Source organism: Ctenocephalides felis, unplaced genomic scaffold (genome assembly GCF_003426905.1).
Source record: "Ctenocephalides felis isolate EL2017-DRISC unplaced genomic scaffold, ASM342690v1 CF-g0.4_SCAFFOLD_01492, whole genome shotgun sequence".
NCBI classification, from domain to species: Eukaryota; Metazoa; Arthropoda; class Insecta; order Siphonaptera; family Pulicidae; genus Ctenocephalides; species Ctenocephalides felis.
The window spans coordinates 319586-337498 of NW_020537646.1; the positions used below are offsets into that span (position 1 = coordinate 319586).

The 17913-nt window shown below is 27.6% G+C and overlaps 2 protein-coding genes across 2 annotated transcripts in view; both read right to left on the reverse strand.

Moving 5' to 3' along the window:
- LOC113370146 overlaps positions 1–5353 on the reverse strand; it is a 29224-nt gene extending 23871 nt beyond the window's left edge. Inside the window, exon 1 of the mRNA XM_026610812.1 lies at positions 5280–5353. The gene's annotated coding sequence lies outside the window, so the exon portion shown is untranslated. The remainder of the gene's footprint in view (positions 1–5279) is intronic.
- Positions 5354–14971: 9618 nt separating this feature from the next.
- The window catches only part of LOC113370147 (protein hunchback-like), a 12954-nt gene continuing 10012 nt past the window's right edge, over positions 14972–17913 (reverse strand). Inside the window, 1 exon segment of the mRNA XM_026610813.1 lies at positions 14972–15118. Coding sequence (XP_026466598.1) covers positions 14972–15118 — 147 coding nt within the window.

Below are 17913 nucleotides of genomic sequence, written 5' to 3' on the forward strand. Positions count from 1 at the left end.
AACAAAAGCAGTAAGAATATTCTGTTTTTATTTTTATATAATAATTTTCGCACCTGTTCTGAAATGGACATCAGGTAAAAGTGTGGAAAAAAAACTTTTATAATGCAAAAACTTCTAACCATTATTAGTGATTTTGAAAATGGATGATCCTCAAGGCGGCTTTTGTAATTTGAATCCGAATGTCTTCTTATTTGAACGTTCATTTAGCGTTTTTATACATTGATCAATTCGGTATACTTTGGAACATTCAAAATTCCTTTAAATAATTTCTTTTGCATATTTGAATTATTATCACGATTGATTTGGAAGCTGAACCCCATGGTTGCATACCGTATGTCCAAATTGGCTTGAAAATTGCCGAAACGGTTTCTAGAATTGAACTATATTCAAAGTAAATTTAAATACAGATTTTTTGAGGAATAAAACTCAAAATATTCCATTCAAAAATTTTATGACTTTCTAAGATACTGTGATACGAAATATTAACACGTTATAAGTTTATATAAAAAATATATTTTTTTTACCTATGAAATGTTAAATGAATCTAATAACATAAACAGAATTTATAGTCCCCATAAAAAGAATAATACTTTGAAAATAGTAATAGTATGATAAACTGTCTATAAAATAATAATTTATCATGAGCTTTGAGTCATAAAATGATAATGAAAGTATTAACCATAAATAGTTTTGCAGCAATTTCTGGTATTCAGGTTCAATGAAACATATGTAGAAAGATAATGGCTTTTGTTGAATGGTATAAATATGCATCACTCTCAATAGTTTTATAATATCAGGATGTAATCAAGGATATTGCAGATATCTATTTCAATTGGATATAAAACACTAAAAGTAATCAAAGTTTGTAAAGTTTTTCCTTATTCACGTTTATTCCTGTTTCCGTCCAAAGCATTTGCAAGCAAGTGGAATTCCTACTCTTTGATTATTGACCTCAGAGTATGTTTTCATTTTAATCGATTCGGATTATTGTTATTTTTTATCGGTTCTTTAAATAGTTTTTTGCTATGTGATTCATAAAAATATACGTTACTCGCACGTATCGGACCGAAGGTGTATGATTACAAAATTCACGCGTATAAAATAAGTACCACAACGTACCTATCATCATTTCTTGGAGGTAATTATTCCAAATCGGGTTCGTTACTCGGACAATGCCGAAGGTCGATGTGAATATATAATGACGAGAAGACACTCTGTTGTTTTATACTTTTTCTACTTTTCATCTTTTTTAGTTTTATTGTGATCGTGATCCAAATATGATTAGGTTCGATCTCGCCACAAGCTCGAAACAAGTGCAAGTTTGTTGAGTGTTTCAATAAACCATGGGAATATTACTAAACAAATATTACGTTTTCAATTAAGAATATTAATATTTAAACACGCACTGATTTTCCATAAGCAAAATCTATATGAACCTATATAAATGGATATAGCTGTTAATATTGGTAAAAATATAATTACATTTATAAAGAATGCTTAATTGCTAATTGACTTCAACAAAAACCAATTCTTAATATTATTGAGCAAATTATCATTATCAACAATTTAGTGAATTTATAAAATAAAAGCTGACTATTGATGACCCAACTCTGATAAGATCAAGATCCTTTACAAAAAACAAATATGAATCGTACAAAAACATAATGAGTTACCGAAATGACTAAGTAAAGTTTTTCTAATTTTATAATTCTAACTCATGATATAAAAAAATCTAAACCTGCAAAAATAGTAATAATCAAAATTATTACAATGTCGTAGAATATCAATATGTTGTACAATATTAATGTCAATTGAAAACAAAAAAAGCCCTGCTTATTTTTTACCTCCCTTCACAAAAAAACCTTAACATTAAGTGGTTAATTATTATTAGTTATTATTTTTATCCCATTCAAGCAAAGTGAATTTAAATTGATAACTCTAACAGAAAATAATTGATTTTGGTATGCAATTTTTTTATATTATATTACTTTTTTTTTGCTTGAAATAATTGTATTTAGATTTAATTAGAATTTTTATTTGTGATGATAGATCGTGAAGATGATATTGAGTGAAATATAAACGTTGGGGGCATTGTTGCAAAAATAATTAAGTCAATAATTATAATAAAAATATATTACAACTAAAAAAGACAACTACTGGATTGCTTTCCAATAGTCATGTTAAATTAATAACACAGTTACTAAAGGTCTTCATATAACATAGTAATTTATATAGAAATAAAAAATTTAAATTAGATATTGTACTAAATTACCTCAATTACATTACCTTAAAGTTACAGCTTATCTTAAAAAAAATTAAGTTAAGCTTATTTTAAAATATTTAAAAAATCTGAACATTGTTAAAAGCCTTTTTTATGATGGGTATCAAAATGTTGATTACAAGTTATTGATCAGTCTAAAATTTAAAATTATTTATAAACAAGATTAATATTAAAAAATGTGAACATACTAAAATTGTTCAAATTTCATTTTTCTGATTATCGTCTAGGTATATGTGCAGACGTGTGCTTGTTTTATTTCAATATAAGTCGTGAATAAATATTCCAAGGGAATACAAAGTATCTCCAATCTGTGCCAACGTTGAATGCAACTTCGTTATGTTTTGCATTGCATAAAAATGAACATGACATCTTGAATATTGCGGTTTGATATATGAGATCTTTAATATCGGATCGGGCAAAATTGCGTTCTATATATAGAATCATTAAAAACACTAGTACGGATTTTTATTTGTAGTTGAAAGAAATAGATTGCTTGTACATTTTTAAGTTTTTGTATTTATATACATATGTAAAATAATTCAAGACAAATCGATTCAATACGTACATAGCATACACATACTCGTATAGAGCAATTATATCTCTACAGTCTACAGTATTTTACTAAAATTTGATTTTATTAAATTTAATTAAATGTTGAATGCAAATATTAATTAATAAATTAAGTAAAGGACTAGCTGTTGAAATGCACGTAGAATATGCATATTATCTTATAGATATAATCTTTGTCCATTTCAACTGCTAGTCCTTTACTTAATTTATTAATTAATATTTGCATTCAACATTTAATTAAATTTAATAAAATCAAATTTTAGTATAATATTGTACATTGTGTTAATAAAAATTCCGACAAAAATATATTAATCGGATTTAAATTATATAATATATGTTTAGTGAATCATTTTTTAATTTCAATATAATTATAGAAATTCAAATTAATATGTGATTTTTTTTATATTTAGAATGTAATACTCAAAACTATCTATTATTAAGATATTATCATCAATCTCTTTTATGAAAAATAACATAATTAGAATATGCTAAACTCTAATTATTTATTCATATTTGTTTGAAAATTCCACTATATAGTTTCCATCATGAGAAGTTTTCCATAAAAAAATTATTGTTTTTTACTTATTTTCTAATTGATGTTTAAGACTTATACTGTGATTTTACGTATTTTATAAGGTTTATTTTGGTTTGAAATAAGGCAGTAATATTCAACAATAATACTTAATTTATTATACTCTCAAAAAAATCTTTAAAGCTTCACACGTAATTGTGTCAATACTCAGGCACATCATAGTCGATTAAATAGTTTTTATTCATATATTGAAAAACTTTCAGAATATTATGACAATATAATCAAAAATATTAATGATATATTAAAAACTTAAATTTTTCATTTAAAATCTATGAATATTATAGTAATTTCAGTATGTGTTTGTATTGTTTGGGTATTGTTATCAATTTATTAAGTTTGTAAAAATTACAGTCTGAAATTTACAGTTGAGTTCTGAATTAATTAATTTAATAAAGATGCAATAATTAATTTAAAAAAACATTGGATAAAATGCATGTTTAAGGCTTCACTTACAATTGTCCTAATATTCATGCACATCATAGCCGATTAAATAGTTTTTATTCATAAATTGAAAAAGTTACAGAATATCATAATATTTTTTTCGAAAATATTAAAAATGTATTAAAAAAATTAATATCTCATTTAAAATCTAAGAATTTTAGATAATTTTCAGTAGATATGTGTGTAAAGATTGAAAAGAAAAGCGCCGCTGGATTTAAGCCATCAACTCTCCTGATAAAAAATGAAAATAACTTAATCATTATTTATAAGAATTTTTTCAATAAGTGAATAGTTAAAATTATATAATTATCAATAAAATATTGTGAATTTTATATCGAATGGAAAAACAACTACTGAGTTGTTTTTTTCCAACATGCTCTTGTAGTATACAATGTCCCTTTTCGGCCGACTATTGTAAATTCATCAAATTTATTGAATGTTCTTTACTGGACAGTTGTAAATAAAAGAGATAATAAAAAAAAGGTATGTGTGTAAGCAACTTTTGGGTATTGTGCATCAATTTATTAAGTTTGTAAAAATTACAGTCTGAAATTTACAGTCGTACAATAGTTTTGAATTAATTAATTAATTAATGATGAAATGATTAATTTAAGAAAACAAATAAAATGAATGTTCTGAGCTTCACATATAATTATTGTAATTATTGAAAAAAATTCAGAAGTTATGAGTTATGAAAAGTTAAATTTCTCATTCAAAATCTATTAATTCTATACTGTTTTCAGTATGTGTGTATAAAACAAATGAAATTAATGTTTTCACATATAATTATTGTAATAATTGAAAAAATTTCAATAGTTTATGACAATATATTCAAAAATAATAATGATTTGAAAAGTTAAATTTCTCATTCAAAATCTATCAATTCTGTACTATTTTCAGTATGTGTATATAGGTATTGTGTATCAATTTATTAAGTCTGTAATAATTACAGTTTGTAATATACAGTAAAATATTTTGAATGAATGAATTAATGATGAATAAATTAAAAAATAGAGAAATAAATAAAAAAAATTAATAAATGATGAAAACATGAGGAATAAAATGAATATTTAAGATTAAATTTAAAAAATAATTTTTAAAGATCACAAACAAGTTTTAAAAAAAAAATCTAATATTTTTAAAACACAGATTCTGATCTACAAAATTTTTATAGCCGTTTTTAATTCTTTCATTATCAAAAAATACGCTATAAAATTATAGCATAATAAAATTATTAACGCTTTTATAGTCACTCTATCTCAACGTCTCGTCGACGACTTAATCCCTTAAAACGCATCACAGAACCACCTTTTAATAGCGCTTACAACTTACAAGTACTTGCACTTGCACGATAAATTACTCGCACTGCGCGAATCGTATTATTTCTAAGCTCACCTGGCGGCTTATCGGTCGCTCTTATCACACACGCAATGCTGAATAGTTATGAGATGCCAGAAGACGATACTCGAAAGAGATCTTCTTTATAATTCTTTATAGTTTTCTACTGACTATGATCAACACAACTAGCGATTGTACTCGCGATGCTACAAGTTCAATGTCTGTTACGACACTGGAGTCGCGCCTTGATCTTGCCCGCCTTTTATACTAATCCAATCGCGCGGTAATGATTATCTTCTGCAGGGTAACCGTGCGCCCCGAAGAAGGTGAGAAAATCTTAACTGTTGAGATGATTCGAACCCGCTTCACCCATGGCGATACCTAAGACCTAGTGGTTATTTTAATTGCTAAGTAATGTTTAACGGCTACTAATTTGCACTGGGTTTATGCTGTTGGTTTATTTTATAAATAGAACGAGGTATGCGTTGATTTGAAATTTATAGTATCGATAAAATTATAATAATCGTGACAAAAAATGGTTTAAATGTTTTATCTGATCTCCTAGAAAAAAGTCGAGAGTAGCATGTTCTAAATTATTTAGGTTGATTTGGATCTGTGGTATTTTAATGATATGACAAAACATGCTATTCTTTTGTTACGTAGTTATAGAATTTATTAAAACTCTCCTCGGGTTGTTGGGTTATAATTTAACCCTTGTAGCTGTGGACTGTATTAAACACTGATTTGTTTGTATATTATGTATTTGTTGCATTTATAATTACAATCACTGATTTGTTACTAAGTTATAATGAAAGAAGATATATTTATTTTTATTGGTTATTTACATGTTGTTAAGCGGACTTTTCTTTAAGAAGTGAACAACTAGTTCCATTAAAACACTGCGCTACCCTCCCTACCAGGGGTAGAAACCATTCCGTTTAAAGCTTAATGCCTTGAAGTTTGACACCTTCATGGTCAATATAATAAAACGAAAAGACTTCTGAGCAATGCAATTATAATTTTAGCATTCAATACTTTTTGTTTATTTTTCTTCTAAGGCAAATTGAATGAATTTCCCGATATCTATACATACTATTTAAATAAGTAAAATAGTTAAACTATTTATTTCGAAAATAACATTCGATTTGACTATAGAATACTCAGAACGTTTTCCAATTAATTTAGTTCAAAAATACTTATAATATCTGAAATTATATAAATTAATTCAATGTGTTTAACATATTTCGTTTCATCCGTCTCGCATTCTAAAAATGAATTTTATTTAAGTGAAGTGGGAATGTCAACTGTAATCAGTAGCGACCTAACATTCTGATTAGTGATTACACACTGTGGTTCTGACTCTGATTCTGATTATAAACTTTCGTGATTTTTTATAATTGAACTGCTTGTAATATTTAGTATATTTCAGACTGCAAAATATATCTTTATACTAAGTTTTATCAAAATCGTCAAAAAAAATTGGTTACAAAGAAACGGCCTGGCCGATCTTCACCAAAAACCAATCAACGCGATTCCCAACCAATATCTTTCGAACAGTTTTTTTCAAAATCAGTTTAAAATTGTGGACTAAAACGTGGACAAAATTTTACTTTTCTGCAAATTACAAAGAAACGACTCGGCTGATTGTCACGCGAATATAAGCAACCCTTATCCTTATCAAGTTACATCGAATGACTTTTATATCTTTAAAATCGGTCCAGCCAGTTTTTGAGAAAACGCTGACAAAAATAAAATATCGGGCCACATACATACTCACACTTTTCACACAGCAACATACTTTTCCCAAATTATTTTCATTCAATTAAAAAGTTAAGAAAACATAAAATTAGCAAAAAAGAATTTTTACTCGAAAACTTAAACTTCTTCTCCTTAGGGAAGATAATAATTTCATTTAATGTAATGATATCATTTACCTTTATTCGCTAATCAATATTGTAGGTCTAATGGAACATAAATATAAATGAATTGGAGTTCTTCTTCAGTTAATATATTCTGTATTTGTAAGATATATTTGATATCAATATTTATATCAAATATGTATCATAATTGATATAAATTATTTAAATTACAAATTTCAGTTGCACATGCCAACAAACATACGTGTTTCTTGTGTGTACCATATAAAGTACCATCTTGTTGATCGATTGTATGATACATATCCGCCGATTATAGTTAAATGTTAATAAATATATGTATTACTAATAAATTTTTCGATTGCTTTTATAATTATATGCTTTAAATAATATTTTCGATGTTTTGTATTATGAGATAGAATTTCAATGATTTATCACACCTAGATACCACCAAGACGTTAGAAATTTATTGAATCTGTAACAAAAACATAAGATAGCGTCGAAAACTATAACATACACTCGTTATCTAAAATTCTTTATACAATTATTGATTTTGAATCATATTTAATTTCATAATAATTTATGATGATAAACTTTTTGCAAAGATAAATTGAAATATTTAGTACATTTCTGTTGTTGTATTTACAATGCACGTATCCGTTTTGAGTCATCGTTGCAAGGTTTTGTTAAAAGATTTCACTTAATAATTAAATATTGCGAATTTGGATAGTTCGTGTACCTCATCTGCATTTTGGGGAACCCGGATACTATTGTAAAGTGAATATGACTGATTGTACAAAGACGAGAAAACAATGATCCAAAAATAATATATTTGTATTTATGATAAGTTATTATTAGCGTATACAGTCAGAGCGTCGAACGTCTTCGGTACTACCAGCATTTTTAAATATTTAAATAATTTATAATTACATATTTCAGAATAAAAAATGAAATTTTTGTACATAATAAGCCTAGCAAAATTTTCATTAATATTTAATTATGTATCATTTTATAATCTTATTCACAAAAATAATACTGTTTTTTTTTGTAAAACTAAAAACTCAATACCACTTCATTAATTAAGTTTTATAATATTTTCTATAAAAAGTTGCCAAAAATTTATTATTTTCTGATCAATAACACCATATGCAATTTTTATAAAATTCAAGTTCTTACTATAACAGTTAAGTTCATTCTTAATCAACTAAAATTTGCTAAAATACTTCAGTGTTTACAAAAATATTTTTAATCAATTTTTTTTAGCATAAATGTTAATTTTACAATTCCACCAAAATATCTTGAATGTCTTTTGATTATCACCTAATAATGAACTAATACACAGCACCGTTAAAACTGTTCTTGTGTTAATTAAATAAGGAAAAAGTTAGTTTTTCAGCAAAAAATAAAATGACTAATCCATTATGCTTGGACAGTTATTTCAATCATATGATGTGTTTACATATAAAATTAATAAGAATTGCTGAAATGCAAACTTATTTGTGTGATTTTAAATTTTTACAGAATGAGGAATATTTTTATTTACTCATTTTGTGTTTGATATTAGCAAAGACTATTTTTTAAAACACTACGTTTTTTATTAATGAATATAGCAAGATTAATTTATTAGCCAAAAATGTAATTAGTGCAATAATTTGTAGACAAACAGGAGCAAATTGGTAAACCTGTTCTAAAATAATAATTAATGTTGTTAATAATAACTCTTTTGCTGTAATTCACTGTTGGTGTTTGAATCTCTATTAATTATTTATCAGGTTTTTGGTTGCAAAATATAATTTTTGCAAAAAAATTGACCGGAAAACTAGATTCTAGATCCACCTTTTGCAAAGGAGAATATAATAAAGATTACGTTAGCACTTATTACCAAGATCAAACCAAGTTACCTGTTTAATTAAGTGCTGGCAACTCATCTCGCAGAACGAATTGAAAAATCATTTCACTTTTTATCATATTATATTTCATGATCACTCATCACCATTATATAAGCTTGTAATATGCTTTAATAGGAAGAGAAGGAATATTATACAATATAATACAGGTAGTGCTTTGTAGCAATAAATTTTAATATTTTTGAAATTAGGAACGATATGGCTTGTGTTAAGTTATTACAGTAGAAACTAATTTGAAAAAGTACTTAAGGAAGGAAGTTAAACATGAAAAATATTATTTTTATAATGTTTGAATCGTTTCTCTTGCAATGATAAACATTGTGTCTTTATTGAATTTTGAGAAATGTTCTAATTGAGATAAACAGTAATGCAAATCTAAATGATTTTTGAGATCATTGCGAGTACTTATCGTCTTATCAAGCTTTATAAAATTATTTTTTTTAATTTTGTAAATCGTTGCGGCCGTTTTGGAGAAAATGTCGCATATATTGAATATATCGCATATAAAATTAAATTATATTATCTTCTCCAGAAAGTTAATAAATATAAAGAATACCAAAATGATTCTAATAATTCGAATAAGTTTACAAGACGCTTAACTACGTAAGTTAGCTGGACGCTCTCATCTCATACAAGTTGTTTAATATTACAAATCCAATTTGAATATTAATCCAATTCAAAACATATTACCAACGGTATCTTAATTAAAATCAATCATAAACCAAGTTATGATATTACTAAAATCCACTAGCATAATTTATGCTTCTACCTTAATGAAGTTATGAAATCATCTGAGCAACATTGGACTCGTCTCGAAATAATAACCCAAAGGTGTACTTTAATTCAATCATGCGTGCAATTCCTGAGTTCGTGTTCATCTGAATCCAATTTGTTTCGTTGTTTGATTGATCATTTAGATTAATGGCTTATTATATATTGTAATGTTTATTCGATCGGCTATAATGTTTGGTATCTGTATCTCAGCATCCGGAAGTCACCTTGCTGATCGTCCTGTACCGATCTCTCCCACTCTTGGTCTTACAATTAGTGTTGGTAGTAAGTTAGGAAGAATATAATCGAATGAACAGTAACATCTATTATATGCAAGATTTTTTTTACTTCAAAAATGCATGCTATACAGAACTTGATCTAATTTAGATTCAGCAGATTTATGCATTTACAAACCGAGCTAAATAAGGACAATTTAATTTTAGTGGTCTGTTTTAATGGAACTTCACATGGTCAAATGGTAAGGTTGATAGTTGCAACGAATTCCTTGAAACATTAGAGTCCTATTAGAAGGTTTAATTATAGTAATTGAAGTATAGGTAAAGGCTGATCTAACTTCTGTATTTTCTATTCATATATCGAGATGGTCTTGTGGTCAAGGTTACAGACTCCAAAATTTAATCTTCGTTATTGGAAAAATTATTTCAATTTATGAATAAGTCAATTTTTTAAGCCATTGTAAAATTCAATATAATTTTTTTTTAATGATTGCGTGCAGTGTTATACAAAATTTCATTTATCTTATAAAAACACTAGATTTTTATAACAAGCCTTTTTAACGTCTTTAACGCATTGATTATAAATCGCTTGTTTTGAATAAAGAAATGGCATTTTTAACTTCCCGTAGGGTAAGTTATTGTAGTGGGCCGAAAATCGAAATTGAAAATTTTTACATTTCTTGACGTTTTGAAGGATTCTGAACATTTTGGCATACCTCAGAAAAAATGGATGTGTGTGTGTGTGTGGGTGTATGTATGTATGGATACAAAATTTCCAGTCACGTTTTCGGGCGCACGGATCAACCGATTTGAATGGTTCAAAAAACATTCGATTCCTATTGATAGGGAGAAGAGCTGATTAGTTTTTGGCAAAGGTAGGTCCAGCCATTTCGGAGATACGGGGCAGAGTGCAGAAAATAGAAATCGAGTTTTTGAGAGAACGGAGTATCCGATTTGAATGATCTAAAAAACATTTAATTAGTAATGATTGGGAAAAGTGTTTATTAGTTTTTGGCAAAGGCAGGCCCAGCCATTTCTAAGATACGGAGCTAAATATGTAAAAAATGGCAGTTTCTAAGAGAACTAAGCGTCCAATTTAAATGATTCAAAGAACTTTCTGCTTGTCTTAACTAAATAATTGATTTTGGAAAAAAAAATGTTTGTTTCAACTTTTTTTTTCTCAAAAAAAAATTTTTTTGTAAATTAGTACTACTTGATGTCAGGTTGTCCGAGTCGCAAATCGATCCTAGGAACTTATAGATATAAGGCCACAGCAGTGTCATTGCGCCACAAACAAACCAACCTTTATAAGATTTAATGGACAAGTAGGTATATTCAAATTCAAAATATCAACTTTGGTGATAGTAAAGGCACATACAAAAAATAATTGTAGTAGGTATTGCTCTTCATAATCACTTAATATAATTCCAATTCTCAAATTGGTGATGCCACTCTACAACTACATGATAATTTTATTTCTAAATAGAGTAATTACAACTATTATTCAAAAAGTTATGCATACAAAACTAGGCATAAGTATGCTGCATATGTGATACTTTCGTTTAAAATCTGTTCATATAAAAACTTCAATAATTTCTTCAATCCTTCTACACTTTATCCTGCTTATCAATCATGATCTAAATCAGTATTTCTCAAAGTGGGCGATTGTAATATCTAGGGAGCGATAAGAGTCTCCTAACTAATTTTTACTCTTACTGGTAAAATTTTCTAATTTAGAATGTAAGGTTATATTAACTAATTTAGCACACTATAACTATATTATTAAAATTTAAAAAAAATGCTTTTATTGAATATATAGGTATAAAAAAATTTGGTCAGGGGGCGCTACAAAATAGTTGATCTTCAAAGGGGGCGATGGAAGAAATAAGTTTGAAAAACGTTGATCTAAATAATAGTCTGTTAAACGAGAAACAAAGTTACAGCAATTTACCCCATCCTAGTAAATAACTAACTATTTATCTTGTCATTTGAATAGCACTAACAATGCCCGAAGACGAATAATTTGCTTCTGCAATGACCTCCTCCGTTTTCCATCTGATTCTTTGTTTCTATTATTCTGCGATTACTTGCGATCCTTAATGGTCTGTAATGGGCGCATCTGCAGTACGACTTCTGCAATAGATGCTGCAGCTTCGATTCTTTTCTATCTCTTTGCAATTATGCAATCCATTGCGTTTGCTGCCTTTTGCGTGCACTGCCCGTTTAACGTCGAACGCATCCACGGATGCAAATCGGGATAAGGAGATCGACTTGGATAAAATAAATAAAACATATTTGATTAATGAATAATAAATAAAGTTACGGAAATCTGTGAAATACTGCAAGCAAATATTTGCACTTTGAAGCAGTACATTTTAATATCTATAGGCCGACTGACGTGGAAAACTGAAAGTAATAGGCCATGAAGTTTTGTGGTCCTAGGATGTCAAATACCTTGGTGTGACTTTGGACCATAGACTCCAGCTTCACAAAACATATTAACACGAAAATTGGACAGACATACCATAACAGCCCGCTGAGCGTGAAGAACAAGCGGACACTCTACTTGACACTCATAAGATCATATTTATGTTTTTTTTAATATTTTTTTTTAAATAAAAAACGATACTGCTTAATACGTTGACTGCGGTATGGGTAGGAACTACATGGTTGCTTCTACCATGCTTATAATTTGGGGATAGAGTTAAAGTAAAGTTCTTTCAGCTTCTATTTTATATTATACTCCTGGTAGAATATCCACTTGGCGATCTATTGATACCTGATCAAGTTTTATACTTTACTTATTTTATATTGTTAACCATTTCTGCTCATTATTTTCATTGCAGAATAAATAAATTAAAAAATACATACATTGTAAAAAAGAGTTTCCGGAATTTCTAAATGTGTAAAACGCAAAATTGTTAATCTTCTTCAATATTTATTTTATCTTCTTCAAAATATTCAACTTTTTCGTCACGGTGCACTTCAAAATGTGCAACTTTTTCGTCACAAAGTGGTATATCATTTTAATTTCTAAATTTTTGTATCATACTAAAAAAACTTCTACGCTGTTACAGATTTAGAATCTTCTAAGCATTGTTAACATTGTAGCAGTTATGATTTAAATGCATTCTTGACAACATTATTCAGTTCCGTAAGAAGTAATAATTTAAGCAAAAAGTCTATTTGTACTTCCTTCAGACGAGATAACAGAATAAAAAGTCTCATTAAAAAATCGTGTATTCCTCTTCTTATAAGAACTTTGAAATTCTCTTACAATTAGTAACATCAGCACTGACGATAGGAGAGGAGCATACAAAAAGTAATTGTAGATAATTACAAATATGTTAATTAATTAAGTAAGATAATGTTGACGATGTACATAATCATTTAGGAAATTATATATATATATATATATATATATATATATATTCTCGAGTGAGCTTAATATAACATGATTGATTTATTTTTCAAATATATTAGATTAGATTATTCATAACAATACACTAACAAAATCGATCAAAATATGCTAGTAAATGAAAAAATAAATCTGTTAGAAAAAGTATTATCTGTCCTATTTCTTTGTGCATGTTTCCATATTTTGTGTCAATTACAACATTATTAATGTAAATTTGTTCTACACATCTTAATGATGTTTTTTGGTAATTTATACTGACATTAATCACTTTCTGACTCAAACTTGAGATTGCTAGGCTATGGGATGGGAACAAGCGTTGAATACAATAAAACAAGGGAATCATATAATTTAACCAAAACCAACAATCTTGAAGCTTAAGTCAGATGAATGAGTTTAATTATTTTTACTTACGTCAGTTAAAACTATCAGATAGCATCCTCCTTGGATGATTGCAGTGTAATTATCAAACATAGGTTACACCATTGCTTGTTTTATAAATCATTGAGATAGTGGAAGAATTAGAGGAGAAAAAGCTATTTTCTACTTTAATTTTAATTAAATTGTGCTTTGCTTTTTCGAAAATTTTCAAAATTTAGCAATATGCACTTCGGAATCATTTTTTTTGTAACAATATATTTATGTCAATTAAATCTGAAACAATCTTATTACGATATAAAACTAAAAATTAGAAAAAAAGGAATTCAACAATTTTACATGAACAAAATGTAGAGTCAAGAATTCTATAAATTTTTGACATTTTTTTGAAAAGCCTAGTAAGAAAGATATCACGTGTATTTATTTCTTACCTAAATTTAGAATCTATTCAAAACAATTTCAAAAGGTTTACGACTTTTTTATGCATTAAAAATACACGGTGGGTTGGTGGGGGTGACATTACCAAAAGTGAGGAAGATCCAAAAATTCTCAGAAATTGATCACATGCTTAATATACGCCCCCAAAGTCCTCAGAACGTTTGAAACAACAATTCCAATTTTGATTACAAAAAATATCAATGAAGGTATCTACGAAATGTGAAGTTCTATCTGAGAACGATTTATTACAATGGATCACAATTTTTATAATTGGTTGCAAATGTGTGGTAAGAAGACAATTATATATATGTGTAATAAAGTTAGGTTGTGTCTTCAGCTACATCATATTCCAAAATGGGCAATTTAAAAGAATTTTTGAGGAATTATTGAGGCAACATCGAGTAAACCTCGAAAACATGTCCATGTTCCATTTTTTAATAACAATCAGAGCAAACAACATTCTAGCATCAAATTTGTTATATACATTTACAGGTAATTATTGTGCTACATTTTGTAATTCAAATAGTAGTCACTCTATTGAGTAATTCACAGGTTTACGTTTTTTTATATCTTTTATTTATTGTTTCAAAAACAATCAGAACTACTAAGAATTACATTGTCCTATGAGCGGTTAGTCAGATTTCCAATGATTTGATAAAGTTATACAATGTGCCGCAGTGAACAATTTTTATTTTATTTTTTGGCTAGATTTAATTTATCTATTTATTTACTAAAAAAATTTTTCATAAATTAAAGTGTCTTGAGGTGTACCAGCTGTAGATTTGGCACTTTTCCCAAAGTGCATATCGCAATATTCTTCCATTTCTTCGGAAGCTGCTTTTCCTGTTATACTTTGAATCTTTCCTGCGGTCACGCTCTAGCAAAATAAAGAGGATTTGCGTAGAATAGTGAAAAAATTCAAAGACATCAAAAGAATATATAAAGATGCAAGTTTCTTGAATACACAACTTTTGTTTTATCGAAATAAATTGACAGACGGATAGGGGAAATGTTTCTTTGTACGTTATTCTGAGAAGTATTAGGAAATATAAACCTTACAGTTGTATGCTCTGTTAAAGAGCAGCTATGTCTTTTTGCCCAGGTATTTGCACTTGCATATGTAAATATATATATATATATATATATATATATATATATATATATATATATATATATAAAGAAGTTGATATTTGTTTAAAACGTTTATATCACTGTACACATCTACTATTTGAATTCATTATATTTCTGACATATTTCTTGATTAGTTTTATAATTGTTTTTTTCGTATTAATTTCTCATTTCACAGTATCCAATTATTCAAATTGTCAAGGAATATTCATTCAACTCTAATTGTATTTCTTAAAACTATCAAATGCATCCTGAGGCGACTGCACCCATTTACCGATTATTTATATAACGTTAGTTGATTTAACTTAATGCTCTCAAAGGATATACGGATTTTGTTCTTGTATATTTCTATTTGCTGAACACAATTCATTCACATATGAGTAAAAACAGCTTAAAGGCAAGGTGTTGAGCATGATCTTCCGATGTAGGCGAATCTAATTGTATTATAAAATCAGAAGTTTTCATGGAAAATAATAAAAAAAACAGCAACAACAAGTGTGAAGCTTATACCAGTATAAAGTTATGGTCTTTATACCGTTGAAATAGACAGTTGCAATTGATTAGGAAACATTATCTATTAATTTTATTAGGTTTGTTTTTACATAATTAATGGGTCAAAATTCGAAAATGAAAATTTTCTTCACGTTTTAGAGGTTTCTGAACATTTTGGCATACTTCAGAAAAATGTGCGAATTCACCGATTTGAATGGTTCAAAAAACATTCCATTCTTATTGATAAGGAGACGTGCTGATTAGTTTTTTGGTAAGGCCGGTCCAGCGGCTTCGGAGATATGGGGCTAAAAGAGTCAGTTTTTAAGAGAACGGATTAACCGATTTGAATGATCGAAAAAACATTCGATTCGTAATGATGGGGAGAAAAGGTGATTAGGTTTTGGCAAAAGCAGGTACAGCCGTTTTGGATATAGAGCTAAATAAGCAACCAATGGCTGTTTTTGAGAGAACTAAGCATCCGATGCAATATACAATTTTTTTTTAAATCGCATTTTACAAAAAATATTTCTTCACTATGTTAATAAGTTCTGAAGATTAACTTGTCAAAACCAAAGCAGTTTTTTTCTACTTTTTTCTCCATGTATGATTTTAGACGTCATATATCAATCATCTTAAGATGATAGGAGATGTTCGCAAATTTTACATAAATCGCGTGCGTGAAAATCGATAATGACTCTGAGTTATTTTGTTGAGGGCGTAATTCTGCTCGAACATCGTTTCATGCAAAGTAAGCGTTTCATAACAATCGGTGTTAAGATTCTACAAATTTTGCAACAGAATGGTGAGAAAGCGAAAACATTAACTATGTGCATTCCTTAGACATAATTCAGAATTTTACGTCAGGATCAATCATAACTTCTAATCTGTTGAATATTTTACAGCATCATAAACTAAAATTGATGGCACATGGTAATTTGTGCCTTAAGGCTAATTTGTGGTACGTCCCGCGTTTTATTCACAAGTATTAAAATTAATTTGAAAATTCAAATTTGATACAGAATTCGAAAAGGGTTCTTTAGTAATAGTGTTCAAATACTGAATGCATAATTTAAATTTTAATGAATTTAGTGGAAACATGTTTAAAGCATTTTTTTGAAAAATATGTAATAATTAATAATTAATATTTTAATTTCAAATGTATGTAATAAATTTCAGAAAATGAGAATAAAACTAAGAGGTAAAAACGAATGTAAACTTTTAAAAATTTTGCACTAAAATATATCTTTCTAAATCTATTTTTAATACCTCAAGTCATTGATTTCTATAAAAAGTATAGATCATAATATATTTTTTTGATCCTATGGTACATTCTCAAAATGACACAACCGTTATTTAAATATTCAAAGATTTTTTTTGAAAAAGAATTTTATTATTTTGCAAATAAAAAATATGTGATAAAATTGTAAAATAAATTATATTGAAAGTAAATATTTAATAAAGACAACGTAGAGCAATACTTCATTTTCTTAATTCATTAAAAAATTTCATAATTGCGAATTCCGGAAAACATACATTACATTATTTTTGCATCTCCATCCTAAGCGTCGGTTGTCTATCAGAAAATCTTAAAGTAATAAAAATTATTATATGATTACAGAAATCTGTAATCCTATCATCATTATTATGTTTTATATGATTTAATAGCCGGAAAGTGCAAATAAGTCAACGTGGGTCTTAACATTAATGATTTTATAACGTGTTTCATGTATTATTAACTGGATATGTTTGACAGGTGTGTTGGAAGTATACAATTAGATCCTATAAGGTACAGAAGTTTTGTTAGTAAACAATTTCATATATAATTTATTTGATTTTTTATTTCTGCTTATATGTTAGAATATTTAAACCAAGATTGTAATGGAACGTACATATTTAAAAAAAAATACTAGGGCAATACTGGGCCAAATTTAGAGTTCAATTTTGCTTTCATTTGTGTTAAATTATATAAAACTGCATATCTAGTAAAAATCTTATAATATTCTCTTTTATTCATTAATCCACTTTTATATTACCGTGAATAAAAAAAAGTAA